The sequence below is a fragment of the Rhipicephalus microplus genome, chromosome 5 (assembly GCF_043290135.1).
Source record: "Rhipicephalus microplus isolate Deutch F79 chromosome 5, USDA_Rmic, whole genome shotgun sequence".
Taxonomy (NCBI): Eukaryota; Metazoa; Arthropoda; class Arachnida; order Ixodida; family Ixodidae; genus Rhipicephalus; species Rhipicephalus microplus.
In genome coordinates, this window is record NC_134704.1 from 78,784,126 (window position 1) to 78,810,187 (window position 26,062).

At 48.1% G+C, this 26,062-nt stretch overlaps 1 protein-coding gene across 1 annotated transcript; it reads right to left on the reverse strand.

Moving 5' to 3' along the window:
• LOC119174391 (uncharacterized) lies at positions 1-26,062 on the reverse strand. Its single transcript, XM_075895715.1, has 5 exons — positions 25,849-26,062; positions 15,110-15,141; positions 14,435-14,466; positions 3,312-5,051; positions 1-1,725 (listed from the first exon to the last, which is right to left on the reverse strand). Exons 2-5 carry the CDS (start codon positions 15,138-15,140, stop codon positions 529-531), a joined length of 3,000 nt encoding a protein of 999 aa, XP_075751830.1. The 5' UTR covers position 15,141; positions 25,849-26,062; the 3' UTR covers positions 1-528.

Here is a 26,062-nt window from a genome sequence, read left to right on the forward strand (position 1 = left end):
TTTAACAAAACAATCGTTTTTATTTCAACTTGGAGTGCATATTATAGCAAAGAGGACTAGAATGATAAATTACAAAATATCGTGTATTTCTAAAGATCTCTCAAGCCTGTCGGACGGTATAAGACTGAAGAAGACGAGAAAGAGGTCGCGAGAAAAAAAAAGCCACCCAACCAAGACGTCCAACTCGCCGACAAACGCGTGATGAACTCCTCGGCTACCCAAGTATAGTATATGTTATATCTACTATATCTTCCTCCTTGCTATAATATACATTGTAACAAAGTAACAAATATGTTGCACGCATTCTCATCGCGATGAACACAACCACTCCCGGAGGCGACGAGTGATACAACACGCCTCCGCCGAAGCACTCACACTCACGCGCGCACAGTCACCGGCACTCGCCGAATATGGCCAAACAACACGCATGGATTGGTATCTTACAGATCCGCTCGATTCTAAGACGAGGAAGAGAGAACTGGAGCGAGACAAGAGAGAAGCTGTGATTGGAGCGTTGCTATCGTCTTATTAGTAGCTGGGGTACTTGAGCTGTTCGTTGTCCGCTCCGCCGTTGCCGTTTCCGTTGCTGTCGCCGTTTCCGTTGTGGTGCGGGGATGGCAGGTCTGGTGCGGCAGTGTGACCGCCGTGATGGGCCGGGCCGTCACCGTTGACGTAGTCATCTCCACCCGTCGCATAATCAGCCGCTGTCGTACCGAAGCCCGCGCCGTGCTTGCCACCTCGATGGCCTCCTCCGCCACCACCGTATCCGGGCCTGCCGGCGTCGCCGTAGTCGTCCTCGTCACTGTCGGTCAGATCAGCAGAACCGGGACCACCATGCGTCGGTCCACCGTGGTGAGCGGGACCGGTGGTGCCCCCGTGGTGCGGCCCGCCGTGAGTAGCTGGCCCCGTGATTCCTCCGTGGGGCTGCGGCCCTCCGTGAGTTGTGGGGCCCGTGAAGTCTGAACCCGCGGTGCCTCCGTGGTGTGGTCCGCCGTGTCCGAGGTCTCCGTGTGTAGGACCGCTGTGGTCCAGACCGTTGGGACCAGCCGGACCTCCGAGCGTCGTGTGCGTCGGACCAGTGTGGTGCGCGCCGGCTTGACCGAATCCGGGAACGCTGTGCGTCGTGTGAGTGGTACCAGTGTGCGTCGCTGGTCCGTCGAATTCAGCACCAGCGTGGTGCGCGGGACCAGTGTGGTCTACTCCTGCGTGAGGGACGCCCGTCGCGCCAGGGCCCCCGTGGGTGAGGCCACCAGTGTGACCATTGGTGCCATATCCGGGAGCTTCGTCCGTGGGGCCACCGTGAGCAGGTCCCGCGTGACCACCGAAGCCACCATTCGGGACGTGTCCATTAGGAAGCACTCCGATGTGTCCCGGACCGTGGTGGGTGGGACCAGTGTGGGGAGCCCCAGGAGCTCCTGTGAATGATCCGGAAGGGGTGGTTGCTGGTAATCCACCAGTTGTATGTGGGCCTAGGTGTCCCGGGGTCACGCCAGGGCCTTGCTGCTGTGGTTCCGCCGCGCCATAGATGCTTCCCGGGGCACCTCCCGCAGGGCCGGCGCCATCAGGTCCGACGTAAAGCTGGGAGTTGAGGTGATACAAAGAGGGCGTTTCGTCACACTCGAAGTTGTACCACCAATCACACACGAAGAACCTCTGGTTGAAAACGGTGCCGTTGGGGCACAGGAACGCGTCGTGTCGGCCGTCTTCTTGACAAATGTGGAAGACCTGCGAATAGGCGGACGTTTTTTTTACAACATGGCAGTAGCTGTACACAGCGCCAAATGAAACTGATCAATGGATACATATTCGCAGATGCCAACAGAATGTTGGCAGTTCCTTAAGAAGTACGTTCTACCTTTCACACCGACACTAACCTTAAAGGGGCCCTGCAACATTTTTTGAGCATGGTCAGGAAACGCTGCCTATCGGTAGTAGAAGCTCTCGACAACACGCGAGCGAAATATTATAGCACAGCACGCTGCCTGGACGTCACAAATTATCAAAGTCGGCCAAAAATTGCTCTTCTCTCGACAAATCACCTTATATGTCCAAAAATCACGCGTCAACGACCCATCTATCAGCCATTGGCTGATTTGAACATGGCGCGCTCGCTCGCTACAGAGGTCGCCGCGGGAGGCCGCTACTTGTCCATGCGTGCGAGCGCAATCACATTGAAAAAAAAAACCGCACATTCAAAAAAAAAAAGAAAAAAAGAAAGTGCTCGAGGTCGCAAAGCGCGCGTGACGTTTTTCCGTGGCCCTGCCATCCCTCCCTGCTTAGCTTCCAGCGCTCTTGTCGGGACGAGAGAAGAGAGAATGCAATCGCAGCATGCGACAAACCTTTGTAACTCCACTCGCACTGGACAGATTCTTAAATTTTTTTTGCAGTGTTGAATTTGCGAGACAATAAGCTCTTACAGTGAATTCACTCCATGGTTACTTGAAAAAGTGTTTCAGGGCCTTTTTAAGCTATAGAAAACACTTTTTAAAGACTGTTTCTATCTGTAACCTTCAAGTATGCCTTCAACGATTGATTGATTGATTGATATGTGGGGTTTAACGTCCCAAAACCACTGATGATTATGAGAGACGCCGTAGTGGAGGGCTCCGGAAATTTCGACCACCTGGGGTTCTTTAACGTGCACCCAAATCTGAGTACACAGGCCTACAACATTTCCGCCTCCATCGGAAATGCAGCCGCCGCAGCCGGGATACGAACCCGCGCCCTGCGGGTCAGCAGCCGAGTACCTTAGCCACTAGACCACCACGGCGGGGCGTAAGCCTTCAACGAAACAGGAACATCTTCCTTTATTCTTGCTGCTATTGTGCACTTTTTAACACTTTAACTGATAGATCATGCAGGTGAATATACAGAGTACCTAATCTTATTGAAATCTCCTTTACCTTGTTGTACACAAAGAATGCTCAAGAAAACGCGAATACAACGGCTCACACAGTTTGAGCAGTCAAATCGCATTTCATTTTGCGTCAGAACTTCACAATGCTATTCACGGACATTGAAGGATGGGAACTCCTATTATTTATTAGTTGTTAATCGTTAACACCGTACAACGTTGCATAGATGTGCTTCCGCATACGTTCCACTCCACTTACCGCACCATGGCCGAGAAACGAAAAGTGTTAGCTATTCTTATATATATATATGTATATATATTGAAGGTGAATAGTAAAATACAATGAAACCAATGAAAGTAGACTTGCAATCAATTCCAGCGCCTAATGACAGTAAAAAAAATGCGTAACTCTCCCACCTTATTGTTAAGTGAACTCGCTGAGATACACTTTACTTACTTGGCACTGTGCGTCCATGTCACCGTAGTACCCAGCATACTGCTGTTCTCCACAGCTGAATCCCGTGCGGGGAATGGCACTGTAGGCAGGGTAGTCTTGACCAGGTGTTCCTCTGATAGCTGGCCAGGACTGGCCATCTTGGCCATCACTGCCGTCATCTCCGTGGTACTGTCCATCGTCATGCGGAGCACCACCAACGTCTTGCTGACCGGCGTGAGGACCACCGTGCGGACCACCGTTCGGGAAGCCGTTTGGTAAACCGTTGGGTCCTGCAGGAGGAAGTGTCGGAATCTTCGGTAGGTCGTAGTCGGGAGCATCCGTAGGTGCGAAACCAGTGACACCGCCATGTCCACTAGCATGTCCAGCATGCGGCTGCCCTGTGAAACCATGTGACGGAGTTACACCTGGTCCTCCATGGCTTGGTGCGTCGGTGGGCCCGCTCGTGACTCCGTTCACACCGAAGCCTGGTCCTTCGGGTCCAGCTGGTCCACCTGGATGGTCTTCCGAGCCGGGCCCGGTCGTCTTCAAAGGTTCGAAAGTCGTATCATGTCCGGCACCACCACCGACAGTCGGTCCCGTGTGTCCTGGCACGGGTGGCGTGTAGGCGGGAGCAGGTCTGTGACCAGGGTGGTGCACTCCGTGACCAGCATGGTGTCCGTGAGCCGACGGAGTTCCGGTAGCCTTAAATGGCTCGAAGCGATCACCCGTGTGATCACCACCAACCGTGATTGGAGCATGACCAGTGTGACCGCTGCCTGGATACGCTGTAGTGCCGGTCGTGTCGTCGTCGCCGCCGTGTCCGTAAGGTCCGGATGTCACGTGATGCGGGCCAGTACCGTGGTGCGCTCCCGTTCCGTGATGAGGGCCGACCGTGTGGTGCGGAGCACTGGTTCCACCAGTATGGTGAGGACCTCCAGTCTGAACGAGATCTCCAGAGTGAAGAGGTCCACCTGTGTGGTGCGCCACTCCTCCAGTGTGGTGAGGAGCTCCGGTGTAGTGAGCTCCATCAGTATGGGGCCCTCCGGTGTGGTGAGGACCACCAGCGTGTGGCCCACCAGTGTGGTGATATCCATCAGTTAGCGGTCCTCCGGTGTGGTGAAGGTCGCCAGCGTGTGGCGCTCCAGTATGGTGAAGTCCATCGGTGAATGGTCCTCCACTGTGATGAAGGCCACCGGCATGTGGTCCACCAGTATGGTGAGGGCCATCTGTGAGAGGGCCACCGGTATGGTGAAGGTCTGCACCGTGAGGCCCATCAGTGTGATGAGGTCCTTCGGGGAAAGGTCCAACAGTGTGGTGGAGGCCACCAGCGTGTGGCCCGCCAGTATGATGGGGTCTATCGGTCAGAGGCCCTCCTGTGTGATGAAGCCCTCCGGCGTGAGGACCTCCAGTGTGATGAGGTGCTCCGGTGTGGTGAGGTTCTCCTGTTAAGTGCGGAGCGCTCGTGTGGTGTGGTGCGCTGGTATGGTGAGGCGCCTTAATGTCAGCACCGTGTCCGATGTGACCATTAGTGGGAGTGTGTCCGAAGCCATGGCCATCCGGTCCTGTGGTGTCACCGAAGCCTCCTGGCTTATCATGACCGTAACCACCATTGGGTAAACCACCATCACCTCCTCCATGGGGCCCCGGCAGGTCTCCGGATGAGTAGTCACGCTCGTCTCCATAGTCGCCCGGAATGGGTGTGGTCGAGCCGGAAATTTGGTTAAGGAGCTCGTCAGCCCCGCCGTAACCGCCGGGCAGCCGCTGCGCAGTAGAAAGAAAGGAACGTGAAAGCCTAATTCAAAGTTAAGCTGGCGGCGACAAGAAATTGTGCATGCAGCATGCGGAAGTATGCCGTAAAGTTCCATTGCGTCAGACATCCGCTCTGCTATTTTCCTGCTGAGCTTCCTCGGTAATCAAAGGTCTGAACGTTGATGGAATGCCGATCGGAAGTTGCTCTTTTGTGTGTGGTGACTGATTGTGAGGAGTTCAAGCTATAATCCTCTGGGTTAATGACGCTCACCGGGTGCTTCTTTTGTATGCAGAAAGCAAAAAAAGAAGAGAAAAGAATCACCTCGCTGAATCACATACACGGTTTTTTATGCCTTCGTTGTCGTGGGCCCGTCCGTATACCGATTAATAATGCATAAGCGAGCCGACGATCGACGGCGTGCCGGAATAGGTTCCACGAGCAACGACGGTTGAGCAAAGAAGGAAGCGAAGCGTACGCGAAGCGCTTTGCAGCGCGGACGTACAGCAGATAGACGTGCAAACGGTGTGTGTAGGAAGCCTGTGCCCTCAGATCGGGGCACGAGCCACCGCCAGCACGAGCGATGTACTACGAGCGGGTTTCTTCAAAGGTCGCCGTGGCTCCCTCACTTCGTGCGTGACCGGAATCGCCGCGTACGGTAGGCATTCGCTGCCTGACAGGCTCGTCCCTGCCAGAGCGTTTCTCGAGAATGACACACGTTACGGAGGCAGGTAAATAAAGCATCCAGGAAAGGTGTGACTGTTTGAGAGCGGTCAAGAAAATGGGCACACATCTTTTACCTTTGGTTCTTTTTTTTTCTGGCACCAACCGCGAAAAGAAGTGTCCACATATTTGGAAGAGGCAAAAGAGGCAGCTCATGAAGAGGAGCTCGTTTTTTTTCCCCTCTGTATCCTGAAGGAAACTTCATGGAGCGCGAAAAACGTTCCACAGAAAAGAAGGGCTTCCTCCGATGCATATATGATGTAAGCGAGACGCACGATTTCCAGCTGGTCTGCACGTTGTATCGTGTTGCGAAAAAAAAAAGAAATTTAATAATACACTCACGTTAGCTCTCAGAGCGTCATGCCAATCGAAAGTTAGTTTTTGTTGTGGCGTCACTGGCAGTCGCATGACACTACGACACTTCTTATCTTTTTTTGTTTATCTGCGTCTGTTGCTAACGAATCCATTCTTAGACACTGACATACTATCGATTGTTACTGCATAATTCTAGTCTTCATCGCTTGAAGATATGGTCCCCCCATCGGAAATACTGCACCCAATTTTCTACAGTTCAGGCCCTATTTCTGCACATATTAAGACCAGGGAATAGAATTGCACATAGGGAAGCATACAGTCAATAGCAGAGACACCATAAACATTATTTTGACTTTCGTCTCACGTTTTCTTTTTGTTTCCTACATCTGATTGATTTGTGGGGTTTAACGTCCCAAAATGTTTCCTACATCTTCCCCAGTTTGCACATAAAGACGTAAGATAGGTAAACGTATACGAAAACCTCATGTACGTGATTATTTTCATAGTATGAAATAACGCAATTTGGTTAGCTTTCATAGTGCAGGGCTTACTCAAGGAACCGCGCTGACAGTTCGCAGTGTTCTATAGGACGTTTCATAACGAAGACAATGCCAAACTAGCAGGCGTGCGAGTTCTGCCGCTGAGCGCGGCAATGCAGACAAAGACTGTCATTTGCGCCCCTGAGAAAGGTTCGGTTGCCCTATTGGCCGTGATAGCTCCGCTTTGTCGTTAAAAGAAAACGAAGAATAAACTCAATGCTAAAGAGATTCTCAATGCCGCTGTCACGCAAGCGTGCATATAGCGCATACCAGCGGGATAGCTATACATACAAGAACGCTGTCCGTCAGTGGAACGTAGTGCACAGGCAGATTAAGCGGAGTCGCTCGATCGGCGTTGTCCTTGCTGTGACAAGATACTCTGAATGTTCTTGCAGAGATGATGTGGGCGTCACATATGCGATCCGAAGCCGCGTATGTATATAACACGACCAAACCGCGTGCACGCATTCATTGCTTCGCCTGACGAGGCCTTCGGCCTTGCCTTGTGCTGGTTTTCACGATACACGCGGCAGATGTCGTGAGGACGGTGGTACGTTCTCAATGCGGTTGTTCGTCAGAGTCAAAGAACGTGTGCGCGATTACAAAGCGGATCAAAGTTCCGGTTCCTTATATGATGCGGACTTTGCTCGCTACATGTCCACTGGCGGCTGCTGAAAGGACGCGAACTTAAGGCGTGCGTCCACTAAGTCTTTCTTCAGGTGGTGCTAGCGAAACTGATTACGAATCACGAGGTAGCGGGTTCGAACTCCTTATGAGGCGGCCGCGTTCAAGTGTAAATGAAATTCAAAGTGGCTTTGCGCTGCAGCGCATTTAGATGTACTTAAGAGAACATAGAAAATCACAAAATTACTTCATAGACTTGCGATTGGTGGTTCAAAGCTCAGAGAAGAGCGTTGGACGACCTAAATTCAGATAACCTAAATTTGAATGTTTCGTGCTTATGAGCACCCCCACGGGCTACAGAAAGTGCCAGTATATGAACTGATACGGCCAGTGCTAAATTTACACTCTGCAATTTAGCATTAACAACCAATTAGCCCAGCAACTAGTTCTCTTAATAAGTCAGCTAATCAGCTAGCAGTACACCAGAGTGACCTCTCTTCAAATCGCTGCTACCCTACACTCGGATGTTAAAATTATAATCACACGTAGAAAATTTTTTTCTGACTGGGTATGTTTTCTGTGTGTGGTTCACTATGGGTGCAGATTGCGCACAGTCCAAGGCCTCGTACTGCCGATCTTGGCGTATCAATGAGGTCTTCCAGCAGAAGCGAGAACGCGGTGCCAGCAGAACGAGCTCACCGCAAATAAGATGTGGTGTTTTCGTCGATGTCTTGATCAGAACCATTGTACTACAACCTTTATACGGACGAGGAAGAAACGAAATTCGGCTGCAAGGTCCAGCTCTTCGTCCTTAATCGAGTTTACGGGCAGTTCCAGTGGCCAAAGGTTACGACTGCACCGGGATCCCGCCGTTGTAGCGGCTACACTGACGATCGCTCAACAAGACGATAAAACGAAGCTGATAAAGTGTCCGCCTCAGGGCTTTTCTTTTTTTTTTTCCGTGGTGGCGTCCCGTCAGTTACGTGCAGCACTCACTGGTGTTGATATGGTGACTCTTTGTGACGAGTGAAATTGTTCGTGCAGTAGCTGTTTCCGTTGTTGTATATGTACACAACGATCTCGTACACTCATGTAATACAACCACAGGATTGTGCAAACACTATCGTAGTTTGTCTCGGTGTTCTCATACCTACAGAACAACCGTAGTTAAGATACCAGTTCATCAGTGCCTACTGAGCGAGCACGCTTGGATCAACTGCTGTCAGCGGACGCGCATGCTGTGGTCTAGCTTGCATGAGTGCCACGTTGTTAAACCCAGCTCCCTGCTTTGTACAGTATAGCTGATTTCAACACACAATGTATGCGTTAAAGTTGAAGTCAGAAATTTCATTGAACTGCTTGAGATTCATATACGATAACCTAAATAACTTTTTAGGGCTCTTATTATTTTAGTCTAATTTTTGGAAGTGTCGTGAAATGAACGAGGAAGAAGGAGCACTTTTATTTTTGCCGAATAGACTTGGGCTACCGTGATTAGGGCAAGAACGCACACATACAAAACCCTCAACATCATTCCACCGATATGCGATATACCGAAAAAAGTGATAGCTTCTAAGGGTGGGCATCGAAAACAGGGCCCTTAATTTTCCTTCTGATTTGTTTTTACAGTGAATGCTATAGCACTCATTGGGCTGACGCAACGTTAGACTGACGCTCACACCTGAAAAGAGAGAGAGAGCGAGAAAAGAAAAAAGGATTGCTAACTTTCCACAGCATGATGCATAATACTAATCGCAGTGGGTGCCCTCACTAGCCTCTTCAACTTCTTAAGCGACCTCGACGTTTGTGTGCTTCATTACGCTATTACCGAGACCATTTTACTCGTGTTCGATATAAAGGTACCAGCAGGTGCACAGCTGAACAGGACTCACGACTCACTGATGACAGGTAGGAGAGAGTGACTATCGCCTCTTTTTTTGTTCATTTCATCCAATACGTCGTTCTCTTCCGGGAATGACGTCGCGGGCCTGTCGGCATCGTCTGTTTTCCTTCGAGTTTGCGTCGTAGAGGCCCCTTCAAAAACAAGGGCGAGGCCCGCAGGAGACACGGAATGACAAAAACAATAAAAAAACATGTAACAAAGGTGCTTTTGCGGAAATCACCGCGACAGAGGATTGGAAAAGGCGAGCAGATGCCTGTCGGCACTAGGACAGTCAAACACGGTATACGACAAGGGAGAGTGAAGGCAGATAATTAAATAACGATGACAAAGAAGCGATGGAGACGAACAAGGGAGAGATTGAGGCATCCGCTTAAGGAGGTGTGCGTATTTACCGACGCTCTCCGGGCGTCTTCGAAAGAGCACGCGACTTCTCGACAAGTACACTAAGGTGACGTTCCTCGCGATAGTCAGAATAGCCGAACCTCTTTAGTTTCTGTTTCACTCAAGCCACCGCCCTCTCCTCCGTTCGTTTTTTGTTAACGTTCTTTGAGACAATACAGGCAAGGGTGGGGGGATAAGGAGGTTGTAAAACAAGCCCCGAAAATGCCGTAGGAGCTACAACTTCTGTCTCTTTAGGAACTGCCGCTTCAACAGCCCAGAAGGAGGGGAGAAAGTACCGGTGAGCGCGTGCTGCCTGAAAAAACAACAGCTAAAAAGTAAACCCGAAGAAGACGTCGGAAAAGCAACGTTCTCGTAGCTGTAGTCACCACACACGGTGACCGGGCCAACGGCGACGTCAGTCTCCCGTCGACGACGCATCGTGACCTTATTCCCGGCGAACAATGGGCGAAACAGGTGGTCTAGGTAGCAGCGATGGTCTAAAGAGAAGAAGAAAGAAGCGACAAGATGGGAGAGGGGAACCGACAAGATAACAAAACAGAAAAAAAAGCCGATTGACTAAACATGAACACGTGAAAGGAAGGAAGGCCGGCGGACGGGTGCTCTGTCGAAAGCGAAAGACACAACACAGACAGAGGGCGCACCTGACCGCCTCCAGAAGAGCACCACACATTGCACCTTGAAACGATGTAGATTTCGTCGATCACCGACTGCAGCAGTGGACGATCTCCGGCGAATCATCTCTGTTTCCTTGCTGGGTCACTTTTGAGTGGAGAGGTGTATCCGACAAGGATGCTTTGCAGGAAAGATAGCGAAAGGCCTGCTGCCTGTAGTATGATGATGCAGTTTCGGAGGATGAGGTACGAGTTAGGGCGGGTCGGGTGCTGTATATATCGCTCTGGACGCTGAGAGTACTGGTGGTGTACAACACCGGGATTAACACCACGAGTGGTGTCAATCAGTAAATGTGAAACGTAGACAAAGTGAACTATTTACCATATAGACCATTTGGCGATGAAGCTAAGGATCGCTAATGAGCAAATGAATTGAGATAAGATAAATACGTAACCTTACGAAACAGGAGAAGAGCGAGCAAGGTGCCAACGGTACTACAGTTGAAACAACTAGAAAAAAAATGTGACTTGAATAAGTCATGTTCCCGAACACTGAGTGCGTCTAAGTATCAGTAACGTGTACCTAGGAGAGCGAGATTACAATGTAGAGTGATAAGTGACTACATACACTGTGACGACTTCAGGAAAACTTTAGACATATAGTACGGAGTGCTTTGACGGAAGTCTATGACTAACTAGGAGTCGGTGGAACATCCCGCAGGAGGTATAGATATGGCAGATGATGATCATGTTGATCTAGGGGATTTGTTAAATAAAATTCAGAGTGGTATACATGATTATGCCATAGAACCCCCTGAGTACGGAAGTCAAGGTACCATTTTTTTTTTCTTGCTCGCTTTAGCCCCGTTATTGTACATGCGCGTAACTTTACGAAAACTTCCCGCATACACTGGCCTCTTATGCTGCACAGAATTATTCCGGCAGGTGTGGACAAGGCAGCAGCAACACAGCACTAGCGGTGACCGCCACGTCTTGTAGTTGAGCGTGCAGAAACTGGACCTGACCACGAATGAATGCCGAGGTGGCTTTCAGAAAAGGGACCGGTTGAGGTCCCGAAAGAGAACGAGGGAAAGTATAGAAGAATCTAGTTCTAAACTTAGCCCCTCGCGGTGGCGTTCACAGCCAGCGGACGTCGGCTCGCTCATTTTTCGCATCTTGACCGGCGAGATTTCGGAATGACCTCCGGTCGCTGCCGAGGCAAACCGACCTCGCAGCAGTCCTGCGGGAAAGCGCGCGCACTCTCTGCACACGGCGGTAAGGCACGGGCCATTCAATGGCAAACTCGCTAATCTATTCTAGGCACTGCACCGTGCCGCCCAAGAGGCAGACAGAAATTAGGTGCCTTCTTCCCTCCTTCCATGAATCACTCAATCAAATGATCTATTCGGAGGCGCGCACGAGGAATCTTCCGTACCTGCAGCCACCAATGGCGGACACCTTTTTTTAAATGTAACGAAAAGTGCCGCCGACTGAAACAGCGCCTAATCAGAGCTCGACCCTAGCGTTTAACAGCGCAGAGCCACAATTCATCTCCGAATTACCTCCAGGGCCCACAGCTTTACAACTGGATCGCCCTCACTCTCTTGCTAGTTGACTGATGTGAGGACACCGGCTGGACCACAATGATTAGCGCCAGGTTGCTTTAATAAAAAAAGACTGTCTCTCTAAGCGACCCGACGTAAGCTGCGCGACGCTTCTTTCGCGCTACTGGGAAGCACACAGCGACGGACAGAGCCGGGACAATCTCGGAAAAGGAAGTAAAAAAAAGCCAAACAAAACACGCGGTATGATCGTGCGCGTCTACGCTCGCGCAGTCACCTCTGAATGGCACAGGATGCGCGCTGTTGTGCTTGCGGCGAGGGAAAACGCGTAAAAAAAGAGCAACTCCTGCGACGCACTTTGTATGCATGAACGCGGAGGCCGTAAACGTGGGATCAGAACGCCGTCCGTACGCGCTTGCGTGGGAAGTGCCCTGCGCCGAGGAAGCGGCACGGTTTTCTTGCAGTAGTCAGACTTAATTGTTCGTTCCTCGCCGCCGTTTATACGTCACTTTTATTTATACTATCTTCATCGGTGACAAACTGCTTTTCCTATGTCCTTCTCCTCAACGGTGAAGAGACAAAACTGTCGAATAATTTGGCCCCTCCGTTACCCTTCCAACGCTTCGCGCATTGATGTAAATGTTCCGCGGCCAACTGATCGCCATGGGCGTAAGCTGGAGGGTGCAACAGGGGCACATTCTCTTCTCAAACCACACCAGCGGTAACCTGTGGAAGCATAACGCTAAGCCGTGGAAGGAAAGATGAATGTCGGAACAATTCGTGCTTACATACACGCCTTCACGGATTAAGCCAAGCAGATGAACAGTAGCACTCACTATAATTTGCAACACGGGAGCTCGAAGCCTTACGAGTTCTAAGATTGCGCATGGCTTCCAATTGCCTTGGCTTCCAGAAATAGATTAGATTTTTCTTAGCTAGGACCGTCCCCTAGAGTGAGAACAGTGTTGTTGGGTAAGTAAAGACTATAGTTGGAGCCATGGGTGATATTTGCGCAACTGAGCGCGACCGTACTTTCACTTTAAACTTATTACGATTTACTACTTACAGAGCTTGTGAAGTCTTTCACACAAAGAGGTACATACTTTCGCTGTCTTTATCGTATTGCTGTTTTATTCAGGGCCAGCTGATAGTTTCCAAGGTTACATTACGGCGTTGTAATATATCTCTGGTGAGCGTTGTTTAACGAACCCGCTGCATTCAAGCACATTCTTGCTGAATAACTGACTAAATTACCTTTAGCGACAACCGTGCTATAGCAATGCCGCAGACCGACGGCATCGTCTCTAAATGTTAGCGACATATAGACACGTACCCCCGTATTCACAAAAACTCCTCGACTCGACTTTCACCCGGCTTCACTTGACAGAGTTGAGCAGTGCGCTACTGCTCGGCCGAAAACGACGCTGTTCTACTCAAGAATCGCAGCAGATTATCCCTGATATGCATTGACTTGCCGTTCTTAGAGATGGCGCTCCCATCGGCTTTCTCAAGTGAAGGTCACGCGTTGAGTGAAGGGACGTTCTAGAATATGGGGGTTAGGCTAAGTAAAGCATGGACAAATATATACCTGCAAAAGCGACTTGTGTACGGAGAGAGGGGGGAGGGTGACTGCACGTTCTTTCTAGAGTATCTGTACGGAAATCGTCATAGTCAAAAAAAAAAAAATCTGCTAGTTCCGCACAAGATACATGTTGACAGGATGTTCGAGTGTTGTTATCTGGAACCTGCCTTTATGCGGTAAACATTCATCGCTTTTCGTGGCTGTGTTCTGTTACTAAATATATTAGCTGATATTGCGAACGTTTTCAGGTACGCACAACTACAACGAAATGTTCCAGAACGTACATTACTCGCTAAATAACCGAGGAAAATATCTCTTATTCGTCGTCGTACTGACTGCATCAAGCAATAATCTGCTTTTATTTGGTGCTCTTTACATAGAAGGCTATATACATGACACAAAACTATAACTTACAATAGAATTGCGTGTATACGTATTCCTATAACCAACATCCTCAAACGTCAAAAAACAAAAACAAAAAACGCTAACGACCAAAGTCGTTCAAGGAATGTAGGTGAAGCTAACGTATAGCCGAGATTTTTTATAGCTGGCTGTTAACCTTGAGTTGTGTATACCGGCAGTCGTGCAGCTTTCGACCTCGTTGCTTCACTGTTATTCGCGTTGTAACCAGTTCAGTAACACTTGCTCTGGTTATACTGTGAGGTTACTGGTCTGCATAACGTCGCTATTCAAAAGGGTATATGCTCGCTATGTTTTTTTTATTTAAGGAGATGTCTGCAGCAGCATAAAAAAAATCTTTCATTTTTGTTCTTTTCCTCTGTATACATTTCCTCAAACAGCGAGAGCAGGAAAATGTGAAGCCAGCTCGGTATCTCCAAGTGTAAGCTTCTGACCAGCTGTGAGCATTATATGGCAGGGACACCTTGTACAGGTTGCGCAAGCAACGGTTGCGTAAAGTATTTAATATTCAATGGTCGCGAGTGACAAAGCGAATATGCGACTGCCAGAAATGCCGAATAATATCGAGCGTCTGGACTTACACCCCCTGCATGCAATGCACTCCGCACCAATTTGGCAGTCTTAACTGTAATCGATCCCGCTACGGTGGATTGAGTGGGGCAACATGGCATATTACTTATCGGGTACAGTGAGACTTGCAGGGAATACCCACTCACCCTTGCACTGGTGCCGGCGAGGAACACAGCTTCTGAAAAAAAAAGGAAGGCAAAAAAAGAATATATGAAATAAGGATCTTACTAAAATCAAACCGTTTTGTGAACAGTTACGATAACCTCTCTTCACAAGTATTTTAACGAACATTATCTGAAGTATACTAAAATTTTTTTAAAACAGTGCATCATGTAAAGAAAGCGGCAACTGCGCGGTCTTGAAGACTTCTTTCTGGAACGCTTTCTGCTGAAGCTTGCTAAAATCCGTTACGAAGCTTTAACTGTTTGTGTAGCTCTGAAATATTTTGTGAGGACAAGGTCATAATACAGACTGCATAGAAATACAGACAACACAACCACTGAACTGCAAAAATAGACACTTCGGTGGTTGTACGCCAGCAATTACAGCTTCAATTTCTATCGCTCATGAACCGTTAATTTTATTGCAGTCGCAACACAATTAAAAGCCGAGTAGTCACCTTCACTAGGTTGTATGAAACCATTATTTATTATGCGCGTAATTTTTCTATCTTTATCCTGTTCCCTGTCTGCTTAATCAATGTTCCAGCTTCACCAAGAACGCGTGAAAATCAAGCGATCTTAACAATAGACTCGCGAAGTACACCTCACCCAAGTGTAAGCGCAGTTGGTATTTCTTTTGAATGCTGACAAGATACGTACCGATTACGAGGAGGACTAGCAAGGACCTCATCCTGAAATGAGAGAACAGAGAAAAGAACATTAGAAAACGCAAGTTTGATAATGTTTGAGCACGCCGTTGTTACGTACAATCTCACGCCAAAGGATTGTTCTCTTTCTCCCGCTGAAGATATTCGCACGCAAAATCTCCCTGAAAGCACTATAGTTTCCTTAGCTACGTGAACTTATTGTGACGCTATGCTACTTGGTGACGAACGACTCAGCTGTCCATTGCAAGCATTTGTTAGTGACAAGTTTAGATTGCTAGATATAACGAACTATTGAACGTTGGCATGTCAGTCTCACTCGAACGTTGCCATGCATCGGCTCATCAGGAGTGTTCAAGTCGTACTCTTTCGTGCGCCGTGCGAGCGCTGGCGTTTCCTATCACGCGCGATAATCACATCTGCTAAATTTATAATCTTTAAATTTCCAGAGCCCTCCACTACGGCGTCCCTCATAACCACATGGTGGTTTTGGGACGTTAAACCCCACATATCAATCAAAATCAAATTTATAATCTTTAGGTGATACATGCTCAGCAGTGAACCCCTTCAGCGCGCGCAAGAAATAAAGAGAGTGAGTAAGTGAAAAAAAAATGACGTTAGAAGTCAACTGGCGTTAAGGTAGTTGCAGAGGAATGCAAGCTTAAGGAAACACAAAATCAAGGTGAATAGAAAAGTCGCCAACCTTCAGACTAGATGAAGTATATGACCGATCTATATATATCTGCTCCTTTTTGAGATCGTACGGATACTTCGGTTTGTCATTATATCTTATTCTACCTCTTTGAGCACTTGGGAAGCGTTCTGAATATAGACACCACTTAAACTCGCTTCTATATATTTATATGCCTGTTTTTGTTACATCTTCCATGCTTAAATTCTTGCGGGGGGTTCTCTTATGATCGTGCATGAACGTGTAGCGATCGCATCCTGTTGCTTGCAATGAAAGATTCGTGAATCGATATATCTCTCGAGGAAAATTTTGTCTGGCATGGAAAGAAAAAAGATGAGTGCCAAAGGGTAACCCTTCGGAGTAGCCGGTTCGGCGCAAGTCATCAGTCTACTTGTTACTTGACGTGTGTGTCTGCATCTGAGCGTCAAGCGCTCTCTATTGACTCTTAACGGTTGTGCGTGATGGTTCATCGTGGGCTATTTTTACCCCGTGCTGCTCCTCCGCCGCAAGGTTAAATATTAAAAAAAGATGAACCAGACGTTGACCTAAATTGGAAGCAGACCCTTCCGCTTCGTCGCAGAGGGCAGGTGGCCATTGAAAACGGAATGAGTGGTCAAAAGGTAAAATCATCAAAAGCGACCGTGAATAGAAGACACCGGAGTAGTAGAGCAGTTTAATGTAGTCGACCTATCAGCTACTTCGGCGCTAAAATGAAGATTATGTTATAAAAACTTCTCATCAATTAGATAGGCCTACGCGGCCGCTTATACCGCTTGTACAACCAAATTTTCACACAACTTTGGTTCAATATTGGAAAGTTGTTTCAGCGTTGTGGCAACATTGTGTTCCATACTGGGGAGCTTTGAAGTGCACATTTACGTTGCACAGTTACGTAAAACGGTGTGTTGTTAGTGCTGAGAAAAATTGCTTTGACTATCCTGTAACTACTTATTATTATATAAAATAATGTCTGAAGTTTTACGTCCCAAAACAACGATATAATTATAAAAGACGCCGTAGTGGAGGGCTCAGGGAATTTTAACCATCTGGTGTTCTTTAAACTACACTGACACGCCTTGCTACTGAAAGTGCAAACCGCGATACATGAAAGATATCATTGATACACAGTAGTACACACAAGTATGTACTAACTAGTATAGAAATAAAGGTGTCTGATCAAAGGCAGTATCCATGGCCGAAGGAACTTCTCGCGCAATGTACAGCCGCCGGCGCTACAAGGTGTTTGTAAACTGTACAACAAGAGTCGTCTGCGTATAATTAGGGCACGTTTTGGTGTACTCTTTGACCCTGCACAGTGGACGCGTACTAGAGGAAAAGAGTCAGAACAGGGGAGAGAGAACGCGCCTGAGAGTTTGCAGTGTAGTTGATATTCATCTTCTAAAGGATATTCGCTATCTCGCGTGGGGAGCAGGTTGCATTTGACCATCCCCCTCATCACTCTTTGTGCCGATTTTGGATCATTGCGTACAACGCAGCGGTATCACTATGACTGAGCGTCTGCTTCCAATGTGGGAGGTACCGGGTTTGATTCCCAGTGCCGACCGGAGACCACCGGATTCAAAGGCGGAGGGATCGAGTACCCAGATCTGGCTCAGTTTTTCTTTATTTTTTTATGGGATATCCACCTCACGCGGCATATCGATTAGAGTAGGTAAGAGTGGGCTTCGGGGCGGTGCTACGGCAGTACGATGCTTAAATCGATCGGGGTGGCACTACACATCGCAGTAAGTTGGCGGCATGAAACGCCCGGGCACTAATGTGCTGCAGCCAACTAGCTACTGAGGTGAAATGTGGCTGAATGCCGGTGCAGCAGGCGACAATGTACTCCTTGATATTGAGAACGCGCTACGTGTCGCGCCATGCTGGAGACACGACGCCAGGCTCAACGCAAATACTGTTGCGACGACGCGCGTGAAAGTGCGGGATGACCTGCGAGAACCCCTGGCACCGAGAGTCGTTGATGGAGCAGTCATCGCTCACTGTCGGTGTCGCCCAATACCGCCACCCCGATGAAGCTCTCCGGGTGTCACCATCCGCTGTTTTCCGGTTCCTTTCCTCTCCGTAGAGCTCACTTTTCTTTCGCAAGAGACTGCAGTAGCGGAAGGTCTCATTACTACCGCCATGATATGTCACAGGTTCTTTCGCATTTCGCCTAGCTGCTATGTGATAGCATTTGCAGATTAGCGTGTTCGCGATGTGCGTTACTTGAAGCCTTGAACATATCTATCTATCTATCTATCTATCTATCTATCTATCTATCTATCTATCTATCTATCTATCTATCTATCTATCTATCTATCTATCTATCTATCTATCTATCTATCTATCTATCTATCTATCTATCTATCTATCTATCTATCTATCTATCTATCTATCTATCTATCTATCTATCTATCTATCTATCTATCTATCTATCTATCTATCTGACTGTCTGTCTGTCTGTCTGTCTGTCTGTCTGTCTGTCTGTCTGTCTGTCTGTCTGTCTGTCTGTCTGTCTGTCTGTGTGTTAGTCTGTCTGTCCTTAAACTAACAAAAAACGTAATGAGGACAGAGTAGTGGCAAAGTGCTTTTGAATTTTCTACTGAGGGAGAGAATAAATTGAGAGAAAGGCAGGAAGGTTATCAAGAATTTAGCCTCTCGTTTGCTGATTGATTGATCTGGGGGGTTTAACGTCCCAAAACCACCATATGATTATGAGGGACGCCGTAGTGGAGGGCTCCGGAAATTTCGACCACCTGGGGTTCTTTAACGTGCACCCAGATCTGAGGACACGGGCCTACAACATTTCCGCCTCCATCGGAAATGCAGCCGCCGCAGCCGGGATTTGATCCCGCAACCTGCGGGTCAGCAGCCGAGTACTTAGCCACTAGACCACCGCGGCGGGGCAGCCCCTCTTTTGCTACCCTGCACCAAGGGAAGGGGAAGAAATTTTCCACAGTCGCTGGCAGACGACACCGCTAAATTTAGATAATGTTTCCAACATTCGTTTAGCTGCAAATACTGATCATAATGCAGTCTAAATTATTGAAAAAGTCCATTTGTTAGCTTCTGCGAACACATCGTATTGATAACGCCGTTCACATACGAGAAAGTCGACTTAAGGCTTTGATCTGACCTGTTGGCATCGATAATATAGCGGAAGATACCAGGAAGAGTAATCTTAGTTTTCAGCTTTCTCCACTCGAAGTCAATAGCTAGGAGGCTGTAAAATAATAATTTACTCACAAGTACAAAATTACTCGGCTCAATTGCAATCGAGAGTTGCTATTTATAGGGTACCTGTAAGCTGCAATCAGGGCCAGCTGTTTCGTAAGATATGTTTTATCAAACGCACACGGAAGTGACATCTGCGCGATTGCATCTCTGCCTTTGGCAGTGCATTTCTCGTTCCTTTCACTTCTGCTGCTTTTTGTCAGGGAAAACAGCAGTGGTATGCTATTGGTGGCAGGCAGAAAGGGCAGACTCCGCGCAGATCAGGACAGTCGCACCGCAATCTCTCGGACGCGTGCAGACATCTCATCTATTAGTGTCGCGCACTGACGCTCTCTCGGAGCGAGCTAGGCTGGTGCTGCTTCATAATGCACATTTATGCGACAGCTTACAAGCAGACGACGACGACGACGACGAAGACGACGCTAAAAGAAGCTGTGGCAGTCGTCACCCGCATTCCCCCATCACCGAGTGCATTGTTTTCCAATGCGCCTACGAGACGTCACTCAAACATTGCCGCCATTGTAACGAGAGCGAGCTATGCGGCAGAGGCCACCGCAGTCTTCGGCACCGGTTCCGAAATAGGCTAGCCACGCGAAGCGGGAAGCGACGCTTTGGTGCAGACAGTTGTTGCCGCGAATACGCACGCGCAGATACGCGCGCCTCCCAACGAGGTGTCAGCCAAGATGGCTTTGACGATGAAGGCCTTTCACCTCTGGAGTAGCGCGCCGCCAGCGCCCATTGCGGCAGCCGCTATTGCTGCTGGGGCTGTTACTAAGAAGGTGGCCCCGCGGGCAAACCGGGGCAGTGTACACAACACTCGGGAGGCCACTCGAGGGCGACTGACAAGGAGTTGGCTGTTTCCTCTCCAGCTTGGTACAACGGTTGATGGAACACTGGAGCCCCCTACCCCCCCCCCCCCCCTTTTTTTTTTGCGGACAAGCCATCGCGAGAAGTGGAAGCGTTTTTTTCTGTCTGTCTCTCGTTTCACCTGTTAAACCACGTGTTATTTCTCTTATATGCCATCGTCTTGCCGGTTCTCTCACTTGCCTTCCGAGTTCCGGTGTGAGGAAGGTAAACGAAAGGAGTTAACTTCAGCGCGAGACGGTCCTGACAAGTACCTTGATGAATGCACATGCTGGCCGCCGTTTCGTTCTGTCCCTCCGCAAGAGATGTGGACCTTCCTGTTTGAACTAGAGATGGGTAGCGGAGTGATCTCAGGTCGCACAGCGGTTCACGACTCAAAGCTGCGGAGCTAAGTTTGAGTCGAGACGCGAGCGAGGTGGCAATTCACGTAAGCGTGGAGGTTACGCGAAGCGTAGCACCCCGGACTAGTCAGGTTGATCAAATGTTGCGGTGGTGGTGCTGAAAGAAGTGCACTGCGGCGGTGGCAGCTCTGATACTCCACTCTTGTTTCGGCTGTCTTCTAAGGTAACGATGACGCTGCGCTAGCATCGCTCCATTTGTTGTCTGCTTTAGTAAAATTTTCTTTGTTGCTTCGCAAGTCGAAGGATCCAAGGTCTTACCCGATGCAATGTCAACTGTTTCAGGAGAACGCACAAGGATACATGCGAGTCGCTGTGCAATGATTGGTGGTATTTGATACTACCGACTCTTATTACTGGTACCTGCTGTATTGCAGAAATTTTATTTATTTATTTATTTATTTATTTATTTGTTTATTTATTTATTACCGAATGACCGAAATGACACTTCATTTCGGTCATTCGGCGAACCTAATAAGTTGGAAGCCTTACTTTTTTGTTTAGCATTGGCGAGAACTGTAACTATGTAGACTAATATCCATGGCGAAGAGAGAGAGTGAGAGAGAGGGAAATAGAGAGTAAAAGCAGGGAGGTTAACCAAGCTTGGCTCGGTTGGCTACCCTACACTTGGGGTGGGAGAAAGGAGAATGATAGAAAGGAAAGAGATAGAAAAGAAAAGGTAGAAGAAAGAGGAGGATGAACAGTCAGCTCGAGACTACACAACATGGTGTCACGCTGTGCTTTCACAAGAACTCGTGAATTCTAGTGGTCCTCAAGAAGTACAAGAGTGATTCCGTGGCTTTGCGCGTATGCGAAACCATTGGCCAAGGTCCCAGAATCTTCTGTTCTGTAAGCAGCCGCGTATCCAGGTGACAGAGCTTGGCTTCCATAATGCGACGTTCAGACAGGGTATGCTGGGCGGTGGCTTTAAATATGCTCAAGCGTCTCCTTGCGGATGCAGATGTTGCATGCCGAACTGCTCGCCATCCCAAAGAAACGAGAATGCGCACCGGGGCTAGGGTACCGGGGCGAAAAGGAATGTAAGTAATCTTCGGGCTGAGGTTCACAGCGTAAAGTCAGGGAAAGGACAACAACAGGCGAGCACATGGGCGCACGTGTTTGTCTGTCGTCGTCACGTTTCTTAATCCATCGCTACAACCTCGGCAAGGTAACAGAATTCTAGTTTCTCCCAATCTGCCACCTCTTAATGTAACAGAAGCACACTGGCACAAATTGTTTGAAATGTTTAGATGCCAGAGATTATCTTCTTCGATGGATGATTCAATGGATGCGAAACTTTATTTTTTTGTTTAGGCTTGTTTTTTCCTCCTTGCTACTTTCAATCTTTTCTTACCCCGCATGCAGCGTAGGAAACCAGATGGTTCAATTCCGGCTAACCGCTATGACCCACGCTCATTTTTATTTCACCGTTTCTCTGTTTTTCTCTCAAAGTATCAGCGAAATTCTTTTGTGACCTGCTGAAAATTGTGCAGCTCGCTAGCTAAACCATAATTTCCATACTGAAACAAATATTCTCTACAATCGCTGAAGTGATTATACTAAATAAGTTGCGCTTAAAGGAAGAGGTGCTGTTGTACTCTGAGCACATTTTTCATTATTTCCGTCAGTATAATAACAAAAAGAAACACTATAAATTAGTATATAATGTAGATGTTTTGCATAAAATGTCTAGTCTCTTAATTGTGCACGAGAAAACTTTCTGAGAGCGAGTGCTTAAAATTACCCTAAAATGATGCTGCCTTTACTTAAGGGCTTTCGCAGTTTTTACAAAAATCCTTACTGGTGTGTATGGTATGTAGTTGCGTCTAATTATTGCTTTCAGGCGGGCACAGTTATCAAAAATGTGGTAAATGCTCTTTTTCGCGAAAATACTGATTTGGGAACTTTATGTCTTATTGTTTTTAACGTTGATTTCAGTAAACTGCTTATGTTAACAACTAACTAAATAATTAGCACCGAAGCAGCTAGCACATGCAAAGGAATTTTCGAGATATAATTAATATTAAACAGACTTTGTATAAAACCAGGTTAACGGGGCTATAACCAAAGTTGTACATTTTATATTTAGATGAATAGGTTGAACAAATGGATTCTTTCGCTTCAACAATATTTTTTTCCTCGTTTTCATTTGTTCCACAGAACAGTACGTAGGCCGAGTCGCTTTCTAGCTTCCACACTGACAATGCGAGACGACGCACCAGAGAAGAAGGCACACCGTAGCCGCACGGAGCGCTGGCTGTCAACTTGTCACTTACTTAAGCTCCTCACGCACAAGGACCGTAGGATGTCTATATTCACACTCGCTTTAGAACAAAAGTCACCAGCCGTAGATGCTGCAGTCCAAATATGGAACATTCGTCAATCCCACGTAAGTGGGCATCAGTGCATTCTAGCACACTGTAAGATATCAATAATTGCATTTATGAATTACCCAATGGTACCACTAATTACCATCGCTGTGAGCGTAGTAACGAGGGTGTTTAAAGGAAGGAGGTGAGCAGGCTAGCAATCAATTCATGTCACTATTTACTAAAACATTTACTGTTCGATTGTGAAAGCGTTTTGATGCTTCGAAAAAAAAACGACAAATGTATGGAGTGAATTACTTCAATTTTGACCATTCGCGATGGTGTGTGATTGAAATTAAGCCAAAGAAGTATTAGCTCATTTGCTATGCTAACTGATATTCTTGTTTTCCCCGACTAGTCCCAACGAGAGGTAATAACGAGTTGAAACAATTAAGCCCGAAGAGGAAAGGCGTGTTGCTTCTTAGTGCAACACTCAAGCACAACGGCAAAGCCTACCGCTGATTCTCCAGGGGAGCAGTTTGAATGGCAATTTTGAATCCCTTGCTGCATTCGTGAAAGCGCTCTTATCTAAACAGCTGCCTCACTAATCACAAACTCGCACTATGCTGTGTAATTTCAACAGGTATACGCCTCTCTCCCTTTCCCTTTTGCCCAACAAAAAAAAAAAGGTTAGCGGGGGGGGGGGGCGGAAATTTTTTTCCGCTTGACGCCATTGGGTTTTTCCTTCGCAACCGGCGTGGTTAATTCATACGACGACACGTTAATGCATACATGGCGACAGAACATGACGACGTGTCGCATGTGCAGCGCGTATGGTACCGGCACACATCCGACGTGTCGGGGAGAAAAAAAAAAGATTTCGCAAGGATGGCTACATTTGGCAACCAGCGCCTACTCATTCAGTAAACGAAATGCTCTCGTTTGCAAAAGAAAATAGCATCCCCGCTTGAAAGCCGGATGCGACATCGCAAGATTATTTCGAAGGTCAACATCGAGACAGCCCGTATCGCGCCGACAAAAGCGACTCGCTCTCTGGGCGTAGCACTCGTACGCTCCGCTGACCACGCGACCGCAGAAGCGTGGGCCCGCAAAATATTCACCACGCGTGATGTATTCAAGGGTGCCTTGATACGCGCTCGAGCGATATGCTTGAAGAAGGTGCGTGAAACAGCGCACCGGGAGTTTTTTATGATTTCTGACAAGAATATTAAGTAAACGAGGGAGGGCTATAGAGATGAGCGCGCGACTACTGCTGATGCTGGTGGCGGAACGTAGCCGCATCAACCTACTGGCCTATACTCGCCGATGGAGAGAGAGATGCAATAAAAGGCAGGGAGGTTAACCAGACGCACGTCCAGTTTGCTAGCTTGCCCATATTGAAGGGATGAAAGGGTAAATATAGATACAGAAGAGAAGAAGAGAGAGGGATTGACAGAATCACCTGCACTCGGAGGACAGATGATTTCTTGTCGGCTCAAATCTAGCCAAATAGTGCTACGCTTCATACTGATCAAAACTCTGTTACCCAGCTAAATTCATTTGCGTGATGGATCTTTCGCTATGATATTTTAATGCTCTTATCACATTAACCACGTATATCAGACCCGTACCAAGCATCTGATGCCTATGTACCCCGTCTCTTGTCAACTGTGCCGCTAAGACTGTCCACATGTGAAGGCGGTTTATGAAGCTGCGCGCTTAGATTCCTTCTCTCCGATTATTTGAACGACCATTCCAACTTCATCTGAGCAGCGCCTTTCTAGGTGGCCTCATCAACACTAATTGTATAACTTAATAAGAATAATAACAGTAATGAATTTCGGGTATCACGTTTCGAAACCACGATATGATTATGAGAGACGCCGTAGTGGAGGACTTCGGAAATTTCGACCATATGGTGTCCTTTAACGTGCACTAACATCGCCCAGTACTCGGGCCTCTGCCATTTCGCCTACACATAAATGTGACCACCGTGGCTGGAATCGAACCCATGACTTTCGGGTCAGCATCCGAACACAGTAGCCCCTGATAAATTGTATAACTTCGCAAGTGACTGCATTAATGCCCATCCTTCAGCTTCAGTGGATGAGCTAGCGTTCCCTGTGCTGTAAAAATTTCCGCGTTTCAAGGATTTTTTTTTCGTTATGCAGTTAGAGGTGTTCGTAAACTAACCATTCATAATAGTTTACATTAACAACATGCTACTAGATACCTGCTTATACACCTAGAGCCCAACGAGCGGCAGCAAGCATCCTATGAGATCTTTCCCTAAACACAGCCACTTTGAGCACTGTCTCTGCCATCTTTCGTTCGTTGACTGCATCGCTACTCAGCTAAGTACTCGTGCACCAAGTGACCCTGAAAAGTGCGTTACTAATCTAACGCGCCTTTATTGCACTGCATGTTATGTTATCGGTGGCGCTAATCTTGAAACACGTGCGAGCAATGCTAAGATAATTGCCGTACACTTCAAGAATAAAGAATGAGAAATATCACTGCAACTTTACTCATCTAGTGTAGATATTTACCGTTAGTGCGCTCTGTTTAGGCTCAGTCATTGTAACAGCGGTAATTTTATTTTCTCGCGCTTCGCAACGTTAAATTTGCCCACTGAGACAACTTGCGAAAACGTTAACGAACAAGCTGGCTTCACTGCATAGCGAGCAACAGATGGAGTAGCGAGCTTCTGGGCAGAGTGCTTCTCACCGATTTTGACATCGGTGCTAGTTCGGTGCAACAACTGAGCGCAGACTTAAGGAACACTGTTGTGTGGTTCTACATGAAATCGCTAGATCAAAAATGAAAGAAGGAGCTTCGGTTCGAATACACAGCTCCGCGTAGTCACGCAATGGGGAGAAGCCCACGTGATTTCCCGAACTTATCGGCATATCTTCAACGGCTAATGCTGCTATCGTTCCGGCGTACATGGTACGGAAAGAGAAAGGATCGGGCCAGTGGATGATACAAGTGAAGCGGCGGATCGTTGCGTATCCACGGATTCACAGAGCGGAGAGCATCGCAGCGGGCAGCGCCGGTTAGCCGTTGCAGGGGGGTAGGCGGATGTAGCCGGCGAAGAAGCGTGGGGAGCAGCAGTAACAGGTAGGGACCGTAGGGCACGGGTGTTGCAGAGCCGTCGTCGACTCTCTAAACAAGCAGCCGCGTAGGGGGAGAGCACGGTTTCCCAGCACAGGTCTCCGGCGCCAAGCTTCGTTCTTACCTGTATCCCGAGCTCCTGGTTCTTGCGGGCCGCCGAAGTCTCTCAAACGTCTCACCACTGAACACTGTCTCTTTCGCGATGCGTTGCTGCTCGGAGGAACCGAGCAGCCGTCGAGTGTGCGCTGTGGTTAAGCCCACGCTGTTGCTGAGTTGCGGTTGCACCGGTGGACCGATGGAGCACTACACCGCTCGGAGAAGGATTAGGAAGGAAGATG